Genomic DNA, 18,321 nt, shown 5'->3' on the forward strand with positions numbered 1-18,321 from the left:
GAAAAGTACATCTGGACAGGTTGGATTCAAATTCAATTTCTGTTGTTTTTTAATCAGATTTAGAGGTTTTGCTTCTATAAGATCCATAGTAGATGAAGTTAAACATATTTATGGTATTTTTAATTTAGAAAAAAGTAATAAGAGAAATACCAAATGTCAAAGACTGTCTTTTCAGCCTTCTTTACATGTTTTTCCTTTGCACAGAAGCCATGCATCTCTTTAAGACAGGGTGGTACCTCCTGGTGTGAAATCCCTGTTTCTCAATTACTACTTTTAAAACTAACCCTAGTAATTTAAAGCAAATAGTTTAGTGTCCTTGTCTTCTTTTTATGTACTTAATATATTTAATGGGTTGCCTTGTTTTGTTCACAAATGCATTGCTTTTTGAGGGGAACTGGTTGTTTCCCCGGTATCAGAGGAAATGATACGAATTCCTCCCTTTTCTCCGCTCCATGTTAGTATAGTGTGGGAGTTTGTTTTTTCCATTTGTCCCTGAAGTGTAGGCAGCAGAAAAATGGGGTGGAGCAGACTGCAGATGCTGTCGATGGGGATTGCCAAGCGTCGTCCAGCATTGTGCTCCCATTGCTGACCATGGATCAAATGGGGTGGCAAGCTGCCTTCCCTCTGCTGCAACCGATACACGTTAAGCTATGCAAATGCCAGGAGAGATATGCAGCAGCCTCAGCAAGCACAGACACAGAACTGCAGTTGTCCATGGACTGCTTCAGGGATTGCAGCACACTCATGGGGAAAACAAGAGTTAGGGGATGCAGGAAGTTTTCAGCTAAATATTTAGTGGATTAGCTACACCTAACAGCTATGTAACGAGCCATCTCAAAGAATACCTTCTTTTGCAACTGCTACTTGTCTTTTTTTTTTCATTTTTACTAGGGTAATTGAAAGAAAACATCTTTGGACATATATATATATATATATATATATATATATATACACACGCATATATATATGTGTATATATATATATTTATTTTTTTTCAAAACCTTCTCACAGAATTTGTATCTTTAAATTAAGCCAACCCGTTTGATTACTGTGTAGCAAGAAGAGTCATTTGCCAAGTCCAGATAACTTCCTTTACTTTCTGTTTTGACCTTCAGATTGTTACAGGGTTTTTTGCTGTTTGTTTGCTTTTTTAATTAACTGGAGAGGTTAGCACATACCGAAGTAATTAAGTTTTCCTGCTGATAATTGTAACCTTTTTTGCATGGGGAGGTCTGTTGCTTGCAATAGCTTGCGTAACAATAATGCCAAGTTGTTGTATGTGGCAAGGAACCAACAGGAAAGTATGGAATGCGTGCTGTGACAGAATATGCATTTTGGAGAGAGAAAAATGAGTTGAGCTATGTCCTTCCACTTGTAGTTAGCTGAATGTTATCTCGATTTCCCCCTCCCTTTCAGACTCTACATTCCTCCATCATGTTGTCATCGTTTCGTAAAGTCAAAGTCCAGGTATTTTCACGTAATGCATGAAGTGTCATTGCCACACTTGCCTGCCTTTATTGCAATGACCTGTTTGTAACAAGAAGCCATTTATCTGGGAGTTTGTCCTGTACAGCATACGCTTTATTTGTACTCCAGTGTTCAGTCCGATCTGGCTTTCCTTTAACACTCTGAATTTTCTAACTTCTCTCTGTAATGCATGGTGTGTGAACATTTCATGGGGTCTGAACATTCAGCATGTTCAGGCTGTTGGTGTGGATTATTTCTCTAAGAGCTTTTTGTTCTAAAGAGTTCTTGAGCAATATCTTTTTAGTTGTAACATCTAAAAATCAACCACGATAAGATTTACATTGCAGAACGTTTGAAGTTAGCCTTGGTTCCCATTCCATCTGCCTGCACAAATTTATAATCCCCATGCTGTGCTCGAACTGCTCATGTGTGTCATTCTCAGTTCAGTGATGGCGAAATAAATAGGATGCGTGGACCAAGCTCAGACTTCACCTGGGTAACACGAGCAACGAGGTTTTATCTGGAAATGATAGCAAACGTGCTACAATTAAAATTGTAAGGAAAAGATGCTAACTAGGAATAGAAAATGCTGGATAAATTATATAATATCCCATTACCTGCGTTTCTGCAATGCAGTCAAGGTGATTTGCTTTCCGAGGAGCCTGGGAGCAGCGCGCAGCCCTTGCCAGCCCTGCATAGTTTCGTCAGAGGTCTGACATGGAAAACAAAGCCAAACCCAAGCACCTGGAACATAAAGGCACCAAATTCACACAGGCAGTTCGGCTGTCTAGTGCAGCTTCTCTGATTTAGCTCTCTTATTTGAATAGTGGAATGAAAATGTTAAGACTGAATGCCTAAAAGAGCAGGTTTGTGATCGACTTCCAGGCTTCAGAAGCACACAGTTAAGGCTGTGCACAAACCCTCTAATCGGCCTCAAGCACCGGGTTGCAGCCTGCCTCAGTTCAAATCTGATTTGTACCTTTGTTTAAACGCCACAGCTTTTGTGTCCCTGTAATGCAAACTGAAATTCTGGGGCATGCGAGGATTTCAGCTGCACTGCGGTTGGGCTCTAGGAGTCTGAGGAATTCAGCAGCGACTTCAGCACATCTTCCTTTCGTACCAAGGCACTCGATTCTCTGCCTTGGGCTTCACAGTCTTTAGGAGATCTGTGATGGCAGCCAGGAGTACGGCGATGTAGGGTTTTGCTGCACGTATCCCCTTGACATTTCTTTATTGTAGCTTTAAATTCTTACCAAACCAAATGAGTGTGCATTAATTTTCTCCCAGTAGCATTGACATCTGCAGGATAGGGTGTACGACGGGACATCCTCTGGTCGCTTTCGTAGCACGACGTGCTCCTGCAGCTCCCTTCTTAGCAGCAGCAGCAGCCAGCACTTCCAGAAGCTCCTTTATTCACCTGCAGGACTCACACAAACTGATTTAGCACTAAATCAAACAGTCACCATGGTTTTGTCTGAGGTGTACCTGGCGGCCTGCTTCTTACCCAGCCGCTTGAGGAAGCTGCCTGCAGAACAAATGCAAATGAGAGAAGCGTGCCCTGCTTTTTCCCCTCCGTCCTTTCCTCGTGAAGGTTATTTTCGCTTCCAAGATCAGGATTCGCATTCCTTTGCTTCAAGAAAGAGATGAGCAATCCGTTCCCCTCCCAGCAGGGAGGGAGTGGCGGATCACAGGGCTGGCGGCTCCGGTGACAGGAGGCAGCGAGGAGCCCAGAAGTGTGCGAGGAGCCCAGAAATGCCTGGGAGCAGGGAGTGTTTGGGCAGGGAGAGCAAAGGGCTCACCAGGGACGGGTGCTGAGTGCACATAACTCATCAGGACTTGTCTTACCAGAAAGTCATTATTTTACTACATCTTCAGATAGTGATCTTTATATACGGATATCTGATTGCTTTTCAGGCAGAGTGGTTTAATTCTTTAAGCCTCATGTAATTGTTTTTAAAAATCCGCCAAAATCTACTGTGCCACGCTCGATGCGTGTCACGTTTGACTTTTTAAATCCCCGAAACATCCTCCTGATGTTTTTGGTGGGGGAAATGCTGACATCTCTTGTGTGTCAGCCCTGCTGGCATCGCTCTAATTCCTCTCTAACCCTCCTCGCCGCCGCTGTTTGCCCGCCGTGAATGATGTTGCTGACATCACCACTGTTGCACTGCGGTGGCTGTCGCTAGCCGCAGCTGTGCATCTCCGTCCGCGTGTCAGCGGGCAATTTGGACGGCTTGGGGCAGGCTGACGGTCTGAGCTTCACAGCTGAGAGCACTCAGCCCGGTTGTTATTGGTCTGCCTTCTTCAGATTTTGGCTTCAGTTCACTCAGACTTTATTTTTTTAAAAAACAACACCACTGCACCAGCGCACCGAAGTGTTCCTGATCGCCCTTTGGCGAGACGTGAGCGCGGAGCAGCTTTCCAAACTGCAGCATGGGCGCAGGGTGGCAGACAGCCCCGAGCTGCGAGGGACTGCTGGCGTGGAGGCAGGAGGCCAGCAGCAGCCCCGGGCCTGGCACCTGGGGCTCGGGCTCTATCCGAGCTTATCGGCCCGGTGCAGGCTGCGCCTGGTGGCAGGGTGGGGCCGTGTCTGCTCCGGGACAGGCTGCGTGGGTAAGGGTGGCTGAGGGTAGGCTGTCTCTTCTCCACGGCCGTGCTGCTGGGAGGGCAGCTGTGTGTGGTGGAGGAAGGCTGAGCCTTTCTGAGCCTGGCTTCACAGTGTGTCCTGGGCTGGGGGCAGCTCACGGGTCGCCCACCAGACCCCTGTCCCCACCCCGTCCTCAGGTGCTTCCAGGGAAAGGCCTTCTCCACTGCCCTCACCATACAGAATTCCTTTCTCGTGCCTCATCTAAACCCTTGGGTAGCTTAAAGCCATTCCCCCTTATCCTGTTACCCCTCTCCCTGATGCAGAGACACCCCCCCAGCTTCCCTGCAGCCCCCTTTTAACACTGGCAGCAGCCCTAAGGTCTCCCCGGAGCCTTCTCTTCTCTAGGCTACAAACCAGGTGATGCAGCTGAACCAAAAAGGCTTAGAAACGTCTCGGAGAATGGCTTTGTGTTCCAGGGGGATGCTGCAGCTCTCGCCTGGAAGCGCCGGAGGTAGGCTGCACCACTCTGCAGCATCGATGACTTTGGAGTTCAGAGCTCCCCAGTGGCTGCTGATCGCGTTTTGGCACCGCGGCCGCTCGCTGACGTCAGCTGATCTGCTGCAGGAAAGAACAGTCTATTATTGCTAGACCAAAGCACTTCTTTTACAATTGACTAGCTCGACTTGCTGTAGTTATAAAGGGAGCCTTTCTTTTAACCAATTCCAGCAAAAAGATGGGCCAGATTGCATGATTTGTGTGGTGAGAGGCAAACCAGCTACCGGGCTAAAGCGCAGGAGGCCTCCTTCTTTCTTCTAATGTAAAATAGTTTAGCAATTTGAATAATTTAAATGACTTACTAATTTAAATAATCTAATTTAATCATTTGAAATAATAATTTAAAGCGATTTGAAATCATTTGGCCTGTGGGGGTTGTTTCTAATACCAGCACACAGGCTGACTGCACGGCGTTCCTAAGACCAAGCAGGGTTTCGTTTTTTCCTGGTAATGCCCTTCACCAGAACGAGGGGCGAGATAGGATACAGTGGGGCGTTTGGGCTGTCTGCCACTGTGTTTCTCCTGAACACATTCTGTTAAAAATAAAAAAAGAGTTGCCGGATTCAAACACAATGTAGCAGCACAGGCAAGGAAGTCTTTTAGCAATAACCATCTTTTCTCGCCTGCTGTCTGTCTGTAGGGGAAGGCAGCGTGAAGCAGCACTCAAAACGGCCGCTTTCCCAGGAAAACAGCTATGGTTGAGCTCAGGCTGTGTTCAGGATTCGGTCTTTTAAAACTCTTAATTCCCCAATCAAGTGGAGCCATTGGTACCCCTGCCAGATGAACCCAAATGAACTGCACAGCCCCCACAGACCGTATTTTCCTCGCCCCTTTTGGCAGTAAGGAACGAAACACGCAGGCCTGGAGGAGAAAACAATGCTGAATTTTCCTTCCTTCCTTCCTTAAAGTGCCGCAATGCAGTCAGGGCTCAGAGTTCACCGGAGTAACAACTGCTGCCAGAACGCTGCCCTGCGCGGGGTGGGACTGCGGGGAGGGAGCTGGGGACGTGTGAGCTCGCCCCCATATGTTCCCTTCTATCAGATGGGCCCTCTACGAGTGCTTGGAAACCAAACAGCAAACATGGCCCTGGAGATAGCGTTCCAACCCGTGGGGTTTTTCATAGCATTATGCAAGATATGGCTCTAATTAAAGCGTGCGGCTAGCTAACGACTAAATAACATAATTGAATATCTAGCAGCGTAGTTTAGAGCTCGCCTGTGTCTTTCGATGTGCGCTTCCACACGTCGTTTCTTCTTCCTACTTGATAGCATTGATGGGAAGCACGTTTAGTTCGGTGCTCACATTTATAACAAAAGCATTGACTGCGCTATCCGTGTAAACACTTGGACACCCAGACATCAACCGCGCGATTGTTCACGCGCGGAGTGTTTGTTGCAACAGCCTCTTGATATGCACAGCGGGTTGGCAAATGACTGCGTCGGTGTCCAGACTCCAGTGACCGTAATGAGTCTGCTCTTTAATTGGTGTAACGCTTCTGTCCTAATGTGTACACTTATTGAAAATCAAATTGCATTTTGAATGTTTAGGAATTAAAAAGTAAAGGTTACCCCAATTTTAATAGAATCCTAGATAGATAAAGCAGAGCAATAATCAGTTCTTTGGTGGCTGCGGTAAAAATACCAGGTCGTAGTGTGTAAAGCAGTGCGTAAAGGTTTTCAGTCAGCAGGATCGTTAGGTATATGAAATGCTCCTTGAATTCCTTGTCTGCTCACAACATCAGATCTGTGAAACGCAATGTGAGTCTCAGTATTGGCTTTTCAAAGCTTGTGTAGGGAGTGGCGGGGTGGGTTCATAACTTCCTAATTGTCTGCGAGAGCAGGGGGTAGACGTGTGTCACACATGTGTATATACATGCATGTATAATATATGTAGATATGTGTATATATGTGTATATATGTACTTTTGGGGGCTGGTTAGCTGTCCTTTAAGAAATAGTCATAAATTAATATAATATATATTAATTAGTTTATCTATATTCAGTATTTTAAATAAAATGTTTCCACGTTGTACTAGATGTACAAGAAACATCTTGCATTTATATATCTGCATGTATATATATATACACAGACGTATATACACATATGTGCACAAACACATTTTTAAAGCACATTTTATAATTTGTGTTGGATGCTTGCATAACACAATTTGAGATGGCCAATATACAGCAGCCATATTTTTCTAAGACAGGTTGATGTTAAATGACTTTGTCAATCCTCTTTTCCCATGGTTTTCTGCTAGAAGTGTGTTTTCATTTATTTCTGTGTATAATATTTATATTTTATATACATATCTGCGCATACAGAGTAAGACTATATATGAACCACGTGTGATTAAAAAAAAAACAGCAACAGAAAACACACACACAAAAAAAAAAACAGGTTCTTTCATGGATTTCTTCCTTCCCTACCTTTGGTTTATAATACAAACAGAATGTTAACTGAGGTTTATTTGGCTTCCAGAAAATGGATCCAAGTGGTGTGAAAGTGTTGGAAACAGCAGAAGACATCCAAGAAAGGCGTCAACAAGTTTTGGACCGTTACCACAGGTTCAAGGAACTATCTTCTCTCAGGCGCCAAAAACTTGAAGATTCTTATCGATTCCAGTTTTTCCAGCGTGATGCAGATGAGCTTGAAAAATGGATCCAAGAGAAACTCCAGATAGCATCTGATGAAAATTACAAAGACCCAAGCAATTTACAGGCAAGTCCTACTGCCATTTTATGTTCTACTACTAATATTAGGGCATGCCAGGTCAACTGGAATAGACAGAACTAAAGCAGAAATGTAGCTTGATCTGAGAGTAGCGAGGAAAGATGGATGCAAATATATGCCGCCTTGCAAAGTATTCTTTAAAAGCCTAGTTTCTTTGCTGATATAATTGGAATATTTCTAATAATGGATTATATGCTAGATTGGAGTAGAAAATGCTGTTCAGTGCAATGTAGTGTGAAACCAGCAGGGATTAATCCTAGAATTTGTTGGGCTTTTTGGCTCTGTAAATAAATGTGAAATAATTCTTATTGTTTCCACAAAAAGGCTATTTGTAGAAAATTAACTCGTGTGGGTGGAACTAGCTGATGGGTTCTCAGATGTTTGAACACTCTCATGTACAAGAGCAAATACAATAATGAAATATCTGAAATTTGGGATGCTTGTATCCACTGTGAAACATATGGTACAGCTATGACTTCAACTGCGCTATTTTATTGTTTGTTTTTCAGTACTAAATATGCACAGAATACACTAAAAATCTTGATGCTGGGATATGTGGGGGAGGGCCGTGCATCAGATCTCAGCCATGTTCTTTGATGTTCTGTTTGCAGGGAAAGCTGCAGAAGCACCAAGCCTTTGAAGCTGAGGTGCAGGCCAATTCAGGGGCTATTGTTAAACTGGACGAGACTGGAAATCAGATGATCAATGAAAGCCATTTTGCATCTGAAACCATACGAGTGAGTTTTAAAACGATCTTTTCCCTCTTACAGGCTTTTCCTTTAAGACTTTTTGTATGTTACACAGATAGCTCTATGTTCTAAAACACTTTCAGAAATTCTACCGATAATTTGACTAGTGAAATCGCAAGATAATTTGTATTTCAAAAGCTTTACAGACATTTCTTTTCCGTTGAGCACCAAGCTCTTATCTTTTCTTGGATCCAGTTTGTAAGTGAGCTGTCTGCCTATTGAGTCCAGGAACTTGGACAGGAAAATCATCAGAAATTCAAAGACATGTTGAAAGTCACAAGGCAGATGATTAATTATGCTTGTGATTGTTCCCAAAATGGCACACTATCAAGAAGCAGCAAATTCACGAGGCCTGATGTCAGGGGCGTTGCATAGTTTTTGATTTGAAAAAAAGAAATGCATTTTTTGCTTATATAACACTAATTTTCTACAATAATAATTATAAGTAATACACACAACCTTATCAGTAAACTTCAGAGATTTAATTTCTGTCTGCTCTGGCCCAGACCAGGTCTCTGGTGATCTTAACTTTGTGGTTAAGCTGTACTGGCTGCACGTCCGACCCTCTTTGAATTTGCATTCCACAGCTTTTTGTATGAGCTCCAAGTACAGAGGCCTGTCTGCCCTGTGTGTGCAGCAGGGAAAGCCTTGTAGGACAGGTGCCTCGCACTAGCAGGCAGTAAGCTTCCTTCAGACTCTTTCTGAGATCTGTGATTGTTTTTAATTTCTTCTGGAATCTCCCAACCTGTGCAATGCAATGTCATGCATTTTTTAAATATTCATTGCCACACAAGGCAGGATTACACTTGACAATATTTGAGTGATAATCACATTTTTTTTTAAGTTTGAACAATTATAACTTTTAAATAAGGCCTTAAGAGTTGCCTTCTACTCTTTTCCTTCTTCTATGTATTCTCATTTTTCTCTGGATATTATTAGGGTTTTCTTATTCCTGTGTATCTGTGCAGATACATATATTCACACACCCCACAATTAAAAGCTATTTTTTGTTTTTGTACAGCAACTTCTTTTCTAGACCTAATTTTGTTAGATCTGCTGTTTCTGGGCCTCAGTGAACTTGCTTCAGTGTTGGTTATGTCTGTGTACTTAGAGTTATTTAAATAATCTTTTATATGTTTTGGATGTGAGCCGGTTTAACTTTTGAAAAGAAAAACACCTGTGGTATTTTTGTAGTGATTATCAAAACTTAACTGAGAACTTTTCAGGCACATAATGAGATTATGAAAGTAGTGACTAAGGAAAGCAGAAGTACTTCTTCATATGTTATTTAACATATTCTAAGGCAATTATAATTTTAGAAATCTCATTGTGACCACATAATCTATACTGCTAATAGAAAAAAATGCTTTTGGATGAGTGACCTTAAATAATGCTGCATCTTAGCTGTGCTGCTCAATGTCAGTTCTTACTCGTGTTCTGCTTGGAGTGATAATTTGTTTTTTAATGGTTCAGTCTTTCACGCCGTACAGGACTGCACAGCGCCCAATAGTAACTGCCACCCAAGTTGGGCTCCACTTACGAGTAGGTGAAACTTTCGGCTGTGCAGTGCAACTCCTGTTTGCAGTATCTTCTTTCCTCCTTGGCTGACAGTTTGCACTATCCTTTGGGGGCAGTGCTAGGAAATGGAGTAGTGTGGGCTTTTTCTTCCCTTGAAACCTACCTAACTGAACTTTCTAAGTGGATTAAAGATGTATCCACCCATGCTCGATGTTCAAAAGCTTCTCTAGCGTGACTTTCAAGTTTCAGATCTAGATGAGCAAAGCGTTAGAGATGCTGGGTGGAGCAGATACTTTCCTGTTTTGCAAGTTGTGTCCCTGTGTGGGAGTGTGGTTTTTCTTTTAATTGTCTATAAAATATATAGTCGCTCCCAAATGTTTTGGAAGGCAGAGTGTAGCCATAAAGACTCAATATTAAACCTAGTAATTGCTCCTAGCACTTCAGTGTTATATTACTTAACACTGTTGGCTAAATATAATAGCGACTGGTGCTAAGAGGAACGGTGAAAATACTGTAAAGTGGCACAAGTTTGACTTGAAACAAGAATGCTCAGTTCAGTAATTTCTAGCTTTGTGTTGTTGTATCATTTTGTATCATTTGAAAACTAATTACTCGAGATGAAAACTTAATGAGGTTTTTCCACCCTTTGTCTAATGTAAGATTTAGGAACATAAAACTTTGGGGGAAAAAAATATCTTATTTTTAAGAACAAGAAGGGAATAAATTTAATCTCATCTGCTACAGGATTTTAATATCACCATCCTATTGTTCTAGACTCGGCTGCAGGAGCTGCACCGGCTATGGGAATTACTCTTGGAAAAAATGAGAGAGAAGGGAGTCAAACTGTTGCAAGCACAAAAGCTGGTGCAGTACTTACGGGAATGCGAAGATGTCTTGGACTGGATCAATGACAAGGTATATTATTACCTGCGTTTACTGTGTTCTTGAGGGAAAATCTGATGCATTTGTATGGAAATATATCAACATATAGTTGCTGGAGTTCAGGTAGACAAACAAAGCTTTTAAAGGCACTAATACATTTTATTTAGTTTATTTATATTGTATAAGCAATGCATCTGCAGACCACTGCTCTTTTGCAGCCACTTAAAAAAGGTACTAGAGGAAGAGAGGAAGCCTGCATGTTGGAGGGCATAGCTAAACGTAATCAGGTCTCTTCTTTGCTTTAAGAAGACCTTCATAATTATCATAGCAATCAAATTCAAGTTTCCTGTAAGGGAAAACTTCAACATGTAAAGGCAAATTTTTGTTAATATTCTCAATGATTTATTATAGAAAGTGGCCAGCCTAACCAGCAAGCTCTATGTGTGTAATTTCTTATGACTGGAATGTCTTTAGATGCACATTGAAAGGACATTTGCTACAAGAGAACTGTTGGCTTTTGATTCTTTGAACTTTGAGGAAACAGACCGCAAACCACAATATCAAGAAAAGCCACAAAATAATCATCTGGGTTTTCTTAATGATAGCTTGGTATTTTGTGTCACTGTGGGTTCAATCATTAAACCCTGTGTAACTGTTACAGAATCTGACGATGCAATTTTCTTAAATCTTGCATGAGAATATAGATAACATGGGCAAAAGCCCATAAATAATCTAAAAATGTAAACAAATTCTAGTCACTGCATAGCCAATTATTTTGTTGTTATAAAAGTATGTTTTTTCCATGCGTATTTTGTTTCAGTAACTGTGTTGCTGTAGTCATGATCATCACACACAGAACAGAGAACCTATGATAATGGGATTTGTTATATTTTTAATGACTTAAAAATGGACCCATAACAATCCAGGATGTTCTAAAGTAAAGGTGTGGGGTGGGAGGTATTTATATTTTGAAGGAAGGTATTTTTACATATGATTTTAAACACAGTGATTGTAACTCTCCTTGGCCTATTCCAAAATTAGCACAATTTGCTTACTGATCTCTGGTTGTGATTTCTCATAAGTTATACTGAAATATGCTTTTTTTTTTTTTTTTTTTTTTTTTTTCCTTCATGCTAGGAAGCAATAGTGACCTCAGAAGAGCTTGGCCAGGACTTAGAGCATGTTGAGGTTTTGCAAAAGAAGTTTGAAGAGTTCCAGACAGACCTCGCAGCTCATGAGGAAAGAGTAAACGAAGTGAACCAGTTTGCTGGCAAACTTATCCAGGTAAACATTCATGTGTGTTGAAAATCTCTCCTGGCAAGTCTGGCATAACGCAGCAAGCTTTTGTCTGCAACTTCCTTCCCTCCCCTGCCAGTTTGGTAGGAGACATTTATAATTTTACTGTGTATGTGTTGGAGACATGGCTATTTTAACCTTCAGGGGCTATCATCCAATTCATGTGTTTTTTGCTGTTCAGTTTGAGTAACTGCCTCCACTGAGAAGGTTGATGAAAATGTGGAGAGTAGTGATTTGTAAGACAAATTGTAATATTTGAGTTTAAAGGTGTTTCCCTTGGACAACCAAGTTTTCCATATCTTCTCTTCTACTATGTCATCTGGAGCTTGAGCAACGGTGGAGACTGCACAGTACTGGAAAAAAATCCAGTAAAAAATAGATATTGTTTACAGCCCTCTTCCTGTTGTCTAATTAGTTCATAGGGAAACTTAGACTATTGCAAGAATATTGAATGTTTACACAGTGGTGCTTTAGGAAAACTATTGAACCGAGAGCTCATGTGGAAACTACAGTAATTGTAAATTGATTTCTTGGAAAACAGTGGTGTTTTGAGGTTTTGTCAATGGATATAAAGCCCTGGAATACACGGAAATAGCGTTTTTCCTTTGTTTACTAGGAACAGCACCCTGAGGAGGAACTTATAAAGTCCAAACAGGATGAAGTAAATGCGAGCTGGCAGCGTCTTAAGGGGCTTGCCCTTCAGAGGCAAGGAAAACTTTTTGGGGCAGCTGAAGTTCAGCGCTTCAACAGGTATGATCCTGGCTGGGTCTGCTGAAGTTGATTTTATATTCATGTGGATGTCTAATGATTCATTCAGCTACAACCAGTAATGTGAGAAGTGCTACCGTTGTCTGTTTTTGTTTTATTCTTCCTCGTGATTCTTTGAATGAGGACCTTGTTCTAGAATTCCCTTAGAACAGTCCTTCTGATTTAGGTTTTCACTACCTGGCAGTTCTGTTCATTCTTGCTCATGGCAGTTTTCTCACCGTTTTACTCTGAGAGCTTCTTCCCCCAGTTCCATCTTATATGAGCCACAAGAGGCTATTTTTTCAGTAGTTGGCTAGCTGTCAGTCCAATTGTTCTCATCTGCTCTTTATGTTATTTTTTGAAGTTTGCCTTAATTAAATTGGAGAAGGGTCCAAAGTGGAAAATGGACCAGTGGTGCTATAATTCCTTGTTTGCATCTCATGAAAGCATCTGAAGAATGGCCTGCAAATACACTTGAAGGCTTTTTGAGATTAAAAATTATATGTATACATATATATATATTCATTTTTTTAAATTGCATTTGGCTTCAGTGTTTATATATGGATTTGAATTGCCAGTATGCCTGTGATAAGTGAAAACATCCTACCTTTTCCGTAAAAGGTAGACTGCTTTCAGCTTGTGCTTTCTTTTGAAGGGATGTGGATGAAACTATCAGCTGGATTAAGGAGAAAGGGCAGTTGATGGCTTCAGATGATTTTGGCAGAGACTTGGCCAGTGTACAGGCTTTGCTGCGTAAGCATGAAGGCCTGGAAAGAGATCTTGCAGCTTTGGAAGATAAGGTACCCATAAGAGATGCATTTTACCTACGATTTAAACTATGTAACCTGCTTGTAAAAGGCTAGAAGCTTACTCACTGTTTGTCACTGGGTTTAGGTTAAGGCCCTTTGTGCAGAAGCTGACCGTTTGCAGCAGTCTCACCCAATAAACGCTTCTCAAATTCAAGTGAAACGGGAGGAACTCATTGCCAACTGGGAACAGATCCGAACTCTGGCAGCAGAGAGGCATGCTCGCCTTAATGACTCCTACAGGTAGGAATACTGTCTTGCCAAAACAGCCTTTTTTGCTTTCCCTTCTTCAAATTTGATAATAGTACTGTTGGAGGGGAAGAAAGGGAGACTACAAAATTTGGGGATGATTATGGTATATATTTTCAGAAATAGTCTTGTTCACTGAACAATATACAGTAGTCAAATCATTTGACAGCAAATTTAAAAGAGAATCAGAAACTGATCACTTTTTCTGATGAGTGTTAAGCATATGCCAAAGGCAGTAATTGTAAAGACATGCTGAAAGGAATCTGAGAATTTGTTTGTTTGTTCTGAGGCTGAGGTACGTGCAGTTGAAATTTTCTGTCAGTCTACCACACACACACACACACACACGTGATTGTGACAGAAGCAGTCCCCTGGGCTATCTTAAGACACTCTGAGAACTGTCTTGGTATCTGTTGTCTTCAGCGTACAGGCATACATATAAGAGTATTCATTTTCCTTTTAATATAAGTTATATATAAGTTATATGCAAAACATATCTTGGAGAACTATCAAAAGGTATCCCACTTGTTTTTAAACTTAGCATTTTCCTGACTTTAAAAGACTCTTTTATTAGGTTGAGAGCTTATTTATTTAATGTTCTAATTGCATTTTGGTATTGTCTTGTCTGCTTTCAACCTGAGGAACAGCTTTTATGTTTGTAACCCCTATCTTTGGGGTAAGGATTGAGAAACTGTGCCTACGAATGTTTCCCAGCCATTTTTTCTGTTGTTTTTATAAGGTTGCAGCGCTTTCTGGCGGACTTCCGAGACCTCACTAGCTGGGTAACTGAGATGAAGGCTCTGATAAATGCTGATGAACTTGCCAATGACGTGGCTGGAGCAGAAGCCCTTCTAGATAGACATCAGGAACATAAGGTATAATGGTTAGCCAAATCCAGTCAGCAACACTTAAAGACTGATTTGTGTGTTTAACGCAGTCTCTGAGTCAGAGCTGCTAATGTTGTATCACTAAAGGCCTTTGATCATGCAGTATGGGTTGCTGTCTGTTCCGATTTAAGATTCTGTACTTTGTGGTTCTTGATAGCAAGTTTATACACTAATAAGTAAGTATTTAAGAATGCTTATGGTGGTAATTTATCAAAAATAATTAGACCTGATAGCAATCAGTTGGACTAACAACTGTGTTAATCCTCTGTCAGGAGGAATTGCTATAAGAAAGAATGCAGCTTGAAACCAACCCTTAGTTTCTGTTTAACATATGAATTTATACTTGCCTTATCTTCATTGTAAGGTGATACATTTGATTCTAGCTTTCACGTTCAGTGTGATGTATTTGCAGATAGTTTAATATTTATAATTTAGGTATCCAGGCTGTTGTGTCTGTTATTTTCAACAGTCGTTTTCATGTTCTGAAACTATGCTAAGCTAACTTGTAAAAACAACTTATTCACTTTGCATTTCATAGGGAGAAATTGATGCCCATGAAGATAGCTTCAAATCTGCTGATGAGTCTGGACAGGCTTTGCTTGCTGCTGGGCACTATGCTTCAGATGAAGTTAAAGAAAAGGTAAGTTGACCCCTTGAGAGCGAGGGCTTCTAGAAGAATCTGTCTTTTTTCTTCTGCATTCCTTAAATTAGAAGTTCATTTCTGGTTAAGATCGTAAGCTGTAAAGTATTGTCCCTCTAGGTTATAAAGCTTTTTTTCATGCATTTTAGTAATCTGTTCTTTTCATTCTCAGATTGACAGTTTCCATTGATCTATTAGCAGAAATTATTAGAACTTTTATGCTAGTAATTCCTAATAGATAGTACTGTTTTTCCTCACAAAAAATTAGTTACTTGTTTATCTAGGTCTGGATTTGCTACCAAAAATGACAGTAAATATTTAGTATTTCTAAATGTTGGTTTTCAAACCAATGAGGCCTCTCATGAAACCTTATTAAAATATGGTCAATGTGATGGTTTAAAAGCCATTAATTGAATGGGTCAAAGAGACTTTGGAGGCTGAGAGGGAGGAATGTTTTGCTTATGATCTTCTCTTACAAATAGCTTCTCAGTCAAAAAGGAGTGAATGTCCTTTAATTATCTCTGTGCAAATAGAAATAGAAATTGAGACGTTTCTAACAGAAGTCAGAAGTTGGTAGTCACTAATTAAGCTTGATAAGCTGAGGAAAGGTTCACCCTGTTTGAGGAGGAGGATGATGTCAGTAAGAGAAGAATGACTCTTTTTGCAGGAGGTTATTTTCAGGCTAATGTTAACCATGTGTTTTTTTCGTGTTCCGTCTTGATTTTATGTTGAGATGGAAATTACCCAGTCTGTTAAGTAAAATATTATATATCCCTCTTCCCAATCCCTTAGCTGACCATTCTCTCAGATGAAAGAGCTGCCTTGCTAGAGCTATGGGAGCTTCGCAGACAACAGTATGAACAGTGCATGGACTTGCAGCTTTTCTACAGAGATACTGAACAAGTTGACAACTGGATGAGCAAACAAGAAGTGAGTGCATTGTTATTATTTCCTAGTGGGAGTGATTACCACCAGACATATAATGGATAGAATGCTGTGTGCAGTTATTTATGTGTCTGCCCAAAATGCTGCAGTGACCTTTTCCATCTAATGCTGAAACTATAAGTTGAGACAAGTTGGCCTGAGATAGCTTCTATGTTAACTCTCATAAAATACCATTTGGATTAGAAGGTAAATAGAATTATTCAGAACCTTTGGCTGTTGGATGTGTTCAGGGAACACAGTCCCAGGATATCGTCCTACATTTCCCAATCATGTGGTAGGAAATATCATTGATCATGCCTGGGTTGTCTTTTAGAGCAGCTGAGGATGGAAACACAAAAACAAATGATGTGTTTGTTTCCTTACTTTAGGCTTTTCTGCTGAATGAAGACCTTGGTGATTCTCTGGATAGTGTGGAGGCTCTTCTAAAGAAGCATGAAGACTTTGAGAAATCCCTAAGTGCCCAGGAAGAGAAAATCACAGTAAGACATTTACATTAGGTGATCACTAAAGGGGCAAGAAATAGAACAAGTGAATTTGTTGATACGAAACATTGTTGAAGGATGACAGAGAATAATGGGATTTGCTCTGCGAAATCCACTGTTATGAGTGATGTATGTACTATTGTAAAATGGAAAAATTAATAGTGGAAACGTTAGGATATGGCTTAACTGCTACCTTAGAGAGCTCAGTAACCCAGTGCTTGCATACTGTGCCATAACATGAATGATGATTTATCAAAAGCTGCCATCTTCTACATGTAAGATGATGGTACAGATAAAAAGGGTTTTAACAATAGCTTTCCTAATGGCTGTATGTTAGTTTTACTGTGAATTTTTGAGAATTAATTTACTATGTAAACTTGCACAAACAATTTTTATTATGTGAAATAAACAGAAAACTATTTTCTCTCTAGGCATTAGATGAGTTTGCTACTAAATTGATTCAGAATAACCATTATGCCATGGATGACGTTGCTACACGCAGAGATGCTGTAAGTAGACTGCAGACTTTAAATCATGTTCTGCTTTATTGTTTTAAACAGTATGACTGCAATATGGGATAAGTCAAAGGAGCTCTCCCATAAGAACAGATACAGTGGTCATTCTTGCACTCTGAAGAATTTGAAAATCATTACTTTTTTTTTTTATTTTCAGCTGCTGAACCGCCGAAATGCTCTTCATGAAAGAGCTATGTACCGCCGTGCTCAACTGGCAGACTCTTTCCATCTACAACAGTTTTTCAGAGATTCTGATGAGCTAAAGAGTTGGGTTAATGAAAAAATGAAAACTGCAACTGATGAGGCTTACAAGGTAAAAACAAAACGGATATCAGAATAATTTTAAGACGATACCAAGCGTAATGTAATCAGTCTAATGATACGGTATCAGCCAAATTTTGCTGAAGGAGGCAGTATTAATGGTAACAGGAAGAGTTCTAATTTCTTCCTGGCCCCAAGGAAGATTGTCCCGTTGTGCTGTAATCATGCTTATTCAATAGCTTAAATGTTCTGATTTCAAAGGTATATTTGTGGCACCAAATCCTCTTGTGACATCTTAGCATGTATGTAAGTGTACTCTAATTTAAAAAATTCTTCTCAGTTCTATGGATACTAATTTTGGATTGATTTTTTCTTTCTTTATCTGTAGGATCCATCAAACTTGCAAGGCAAAGTTCAGAAACATCAGGCTTTTGAAGCAGAGCTTTCAGCTAATCAGAGTCGTATTGATGCACTGGAGAAAGCTGGCCAGAAGCTGATTGATGTCAATCACTATGCATCTGATGAAGTGGCAGCTCGCATGAATGAAGTTATCAGCTTGTGGAAGAAACTTCTAGAAGCCACTGAACTCAAAGGTAAGACCTACTTGTAGGAGGAATACAGACAATGCTTTTCGTAGAGAGTTTAGCTGGGAGAAGATGAGGAAGTGAGTTAAATGAAGTGGAAAACTCAAGTCACCTTTTCCTCATCACTCTTTCTCACTCAGGTATAAAGCTGCGTGAAGCCAATCAACAGCAGCAGTTTAATCGCAATGTGGAGGACATTGAGCTCTGGCTGTATGAAGTAGAGGGGCACTTGGCTTCCGATGATTATGGAAAAGATCTTACTAGTGTTCAGAATCTTCAGAAGAAACATGCCCTGCTAGAAGCAGATGTTGCTGCCCATCAGGTGAGGGGAATAGTTTTTCTTACTGCCCTTGAGTTCTGTTCACTTGAAAATATTCATTCCAGACACCTTGGCAGATGATAGTAAGAATATGTATTTT

General features: G+C 40.6%; 1 protein-coding gene across 6 annotated transcripts in view; it reads left to right on the forward strand.

Annotated features, from left to right (window-relative positions):
• SPTAN1 (spectrin alpha, non-erythrocytic 1) overlaps positions 1-18,321 on the forward strand; it is a 50,158-nt gene that overhangs the window by 1,693 nt on the left and 30,144 nt on the right. For 4 of the 6 annotated variants that reach the window (XM_032200043.1, XM_032200039.1, XM_032200042.1 and 1 more), the window contains exons 3-18: positions 1,417-1,467; positions 7,090-7,329; positions 7,953-8,078; positions 10,383-10,523; positions 11,628-11,774; positions 12,403-12,536; positions 13,189-13,333; positions 13,428-13,582; positions 14,328-14,463; positions 15,014-15,115; positions 15,908-16,045; positions 16,429-16,539; positions 16,974-17,051; positions 17,215-17,370; positions 17,707-17,911; positions 18,043-18,224. In XM_032200043.1, coding sequence (XP_032055934.1) covers positions 1,435-1,467; positions 7,090-7,329; positions 7,953-8,078; positions 10,383-10,523; positions 11,628-11,774; positions 12,403-12,536; positions 13,189-13,333; positions 13,428-13,582; positions 14,328-14,463; positions 15,014-15,115; positions 15,908-16,045; positions 16,429-16,539; positions 16,974-17,051; positions 17,215-17,370; positions 17,707-17,911; positions 18,043-18,224 — 2,229 coding nt within the window. In that variant the 5' untranslated portion in view covers positions 1,417-1,434. The remainder of the gene's footprint in view (positions 1-1,416; positions 1,468-7,089; positions 7,330-7,952; positions 8,079-10,382; positions 10,524-11,627; positions 11,775-12,402; positions 12,537-13,188; positions 13,334-13,427; positions 13,583-14,327; positions 14,464-15,013; positions 15,116-15,907; positions 16,046-16,428; positions 16,540-16,973; positions 17,052-17,214; positions 17,371-17,706; positions 17,912-18,042; positions 18,225-18,321) is intronic. The other 2 variants (XM_032200040.1, XM_032200041.1) reach the window with 1 other exon arrangement.

Source organism: Aythya fuligula, chromosome 19 (assembly GCF_009819795.1).
Source record: "Aythya fuligula isolate bAytFul2 chromosome 19, bAytFul2.pri, whole genome shotgun sequence".
Taxonomy (NCBI): Eukaryota; Metazoa; Chordata; class Aves; order Anseriformes; family Anatidae; genus Aythya; species Aythya fuligula.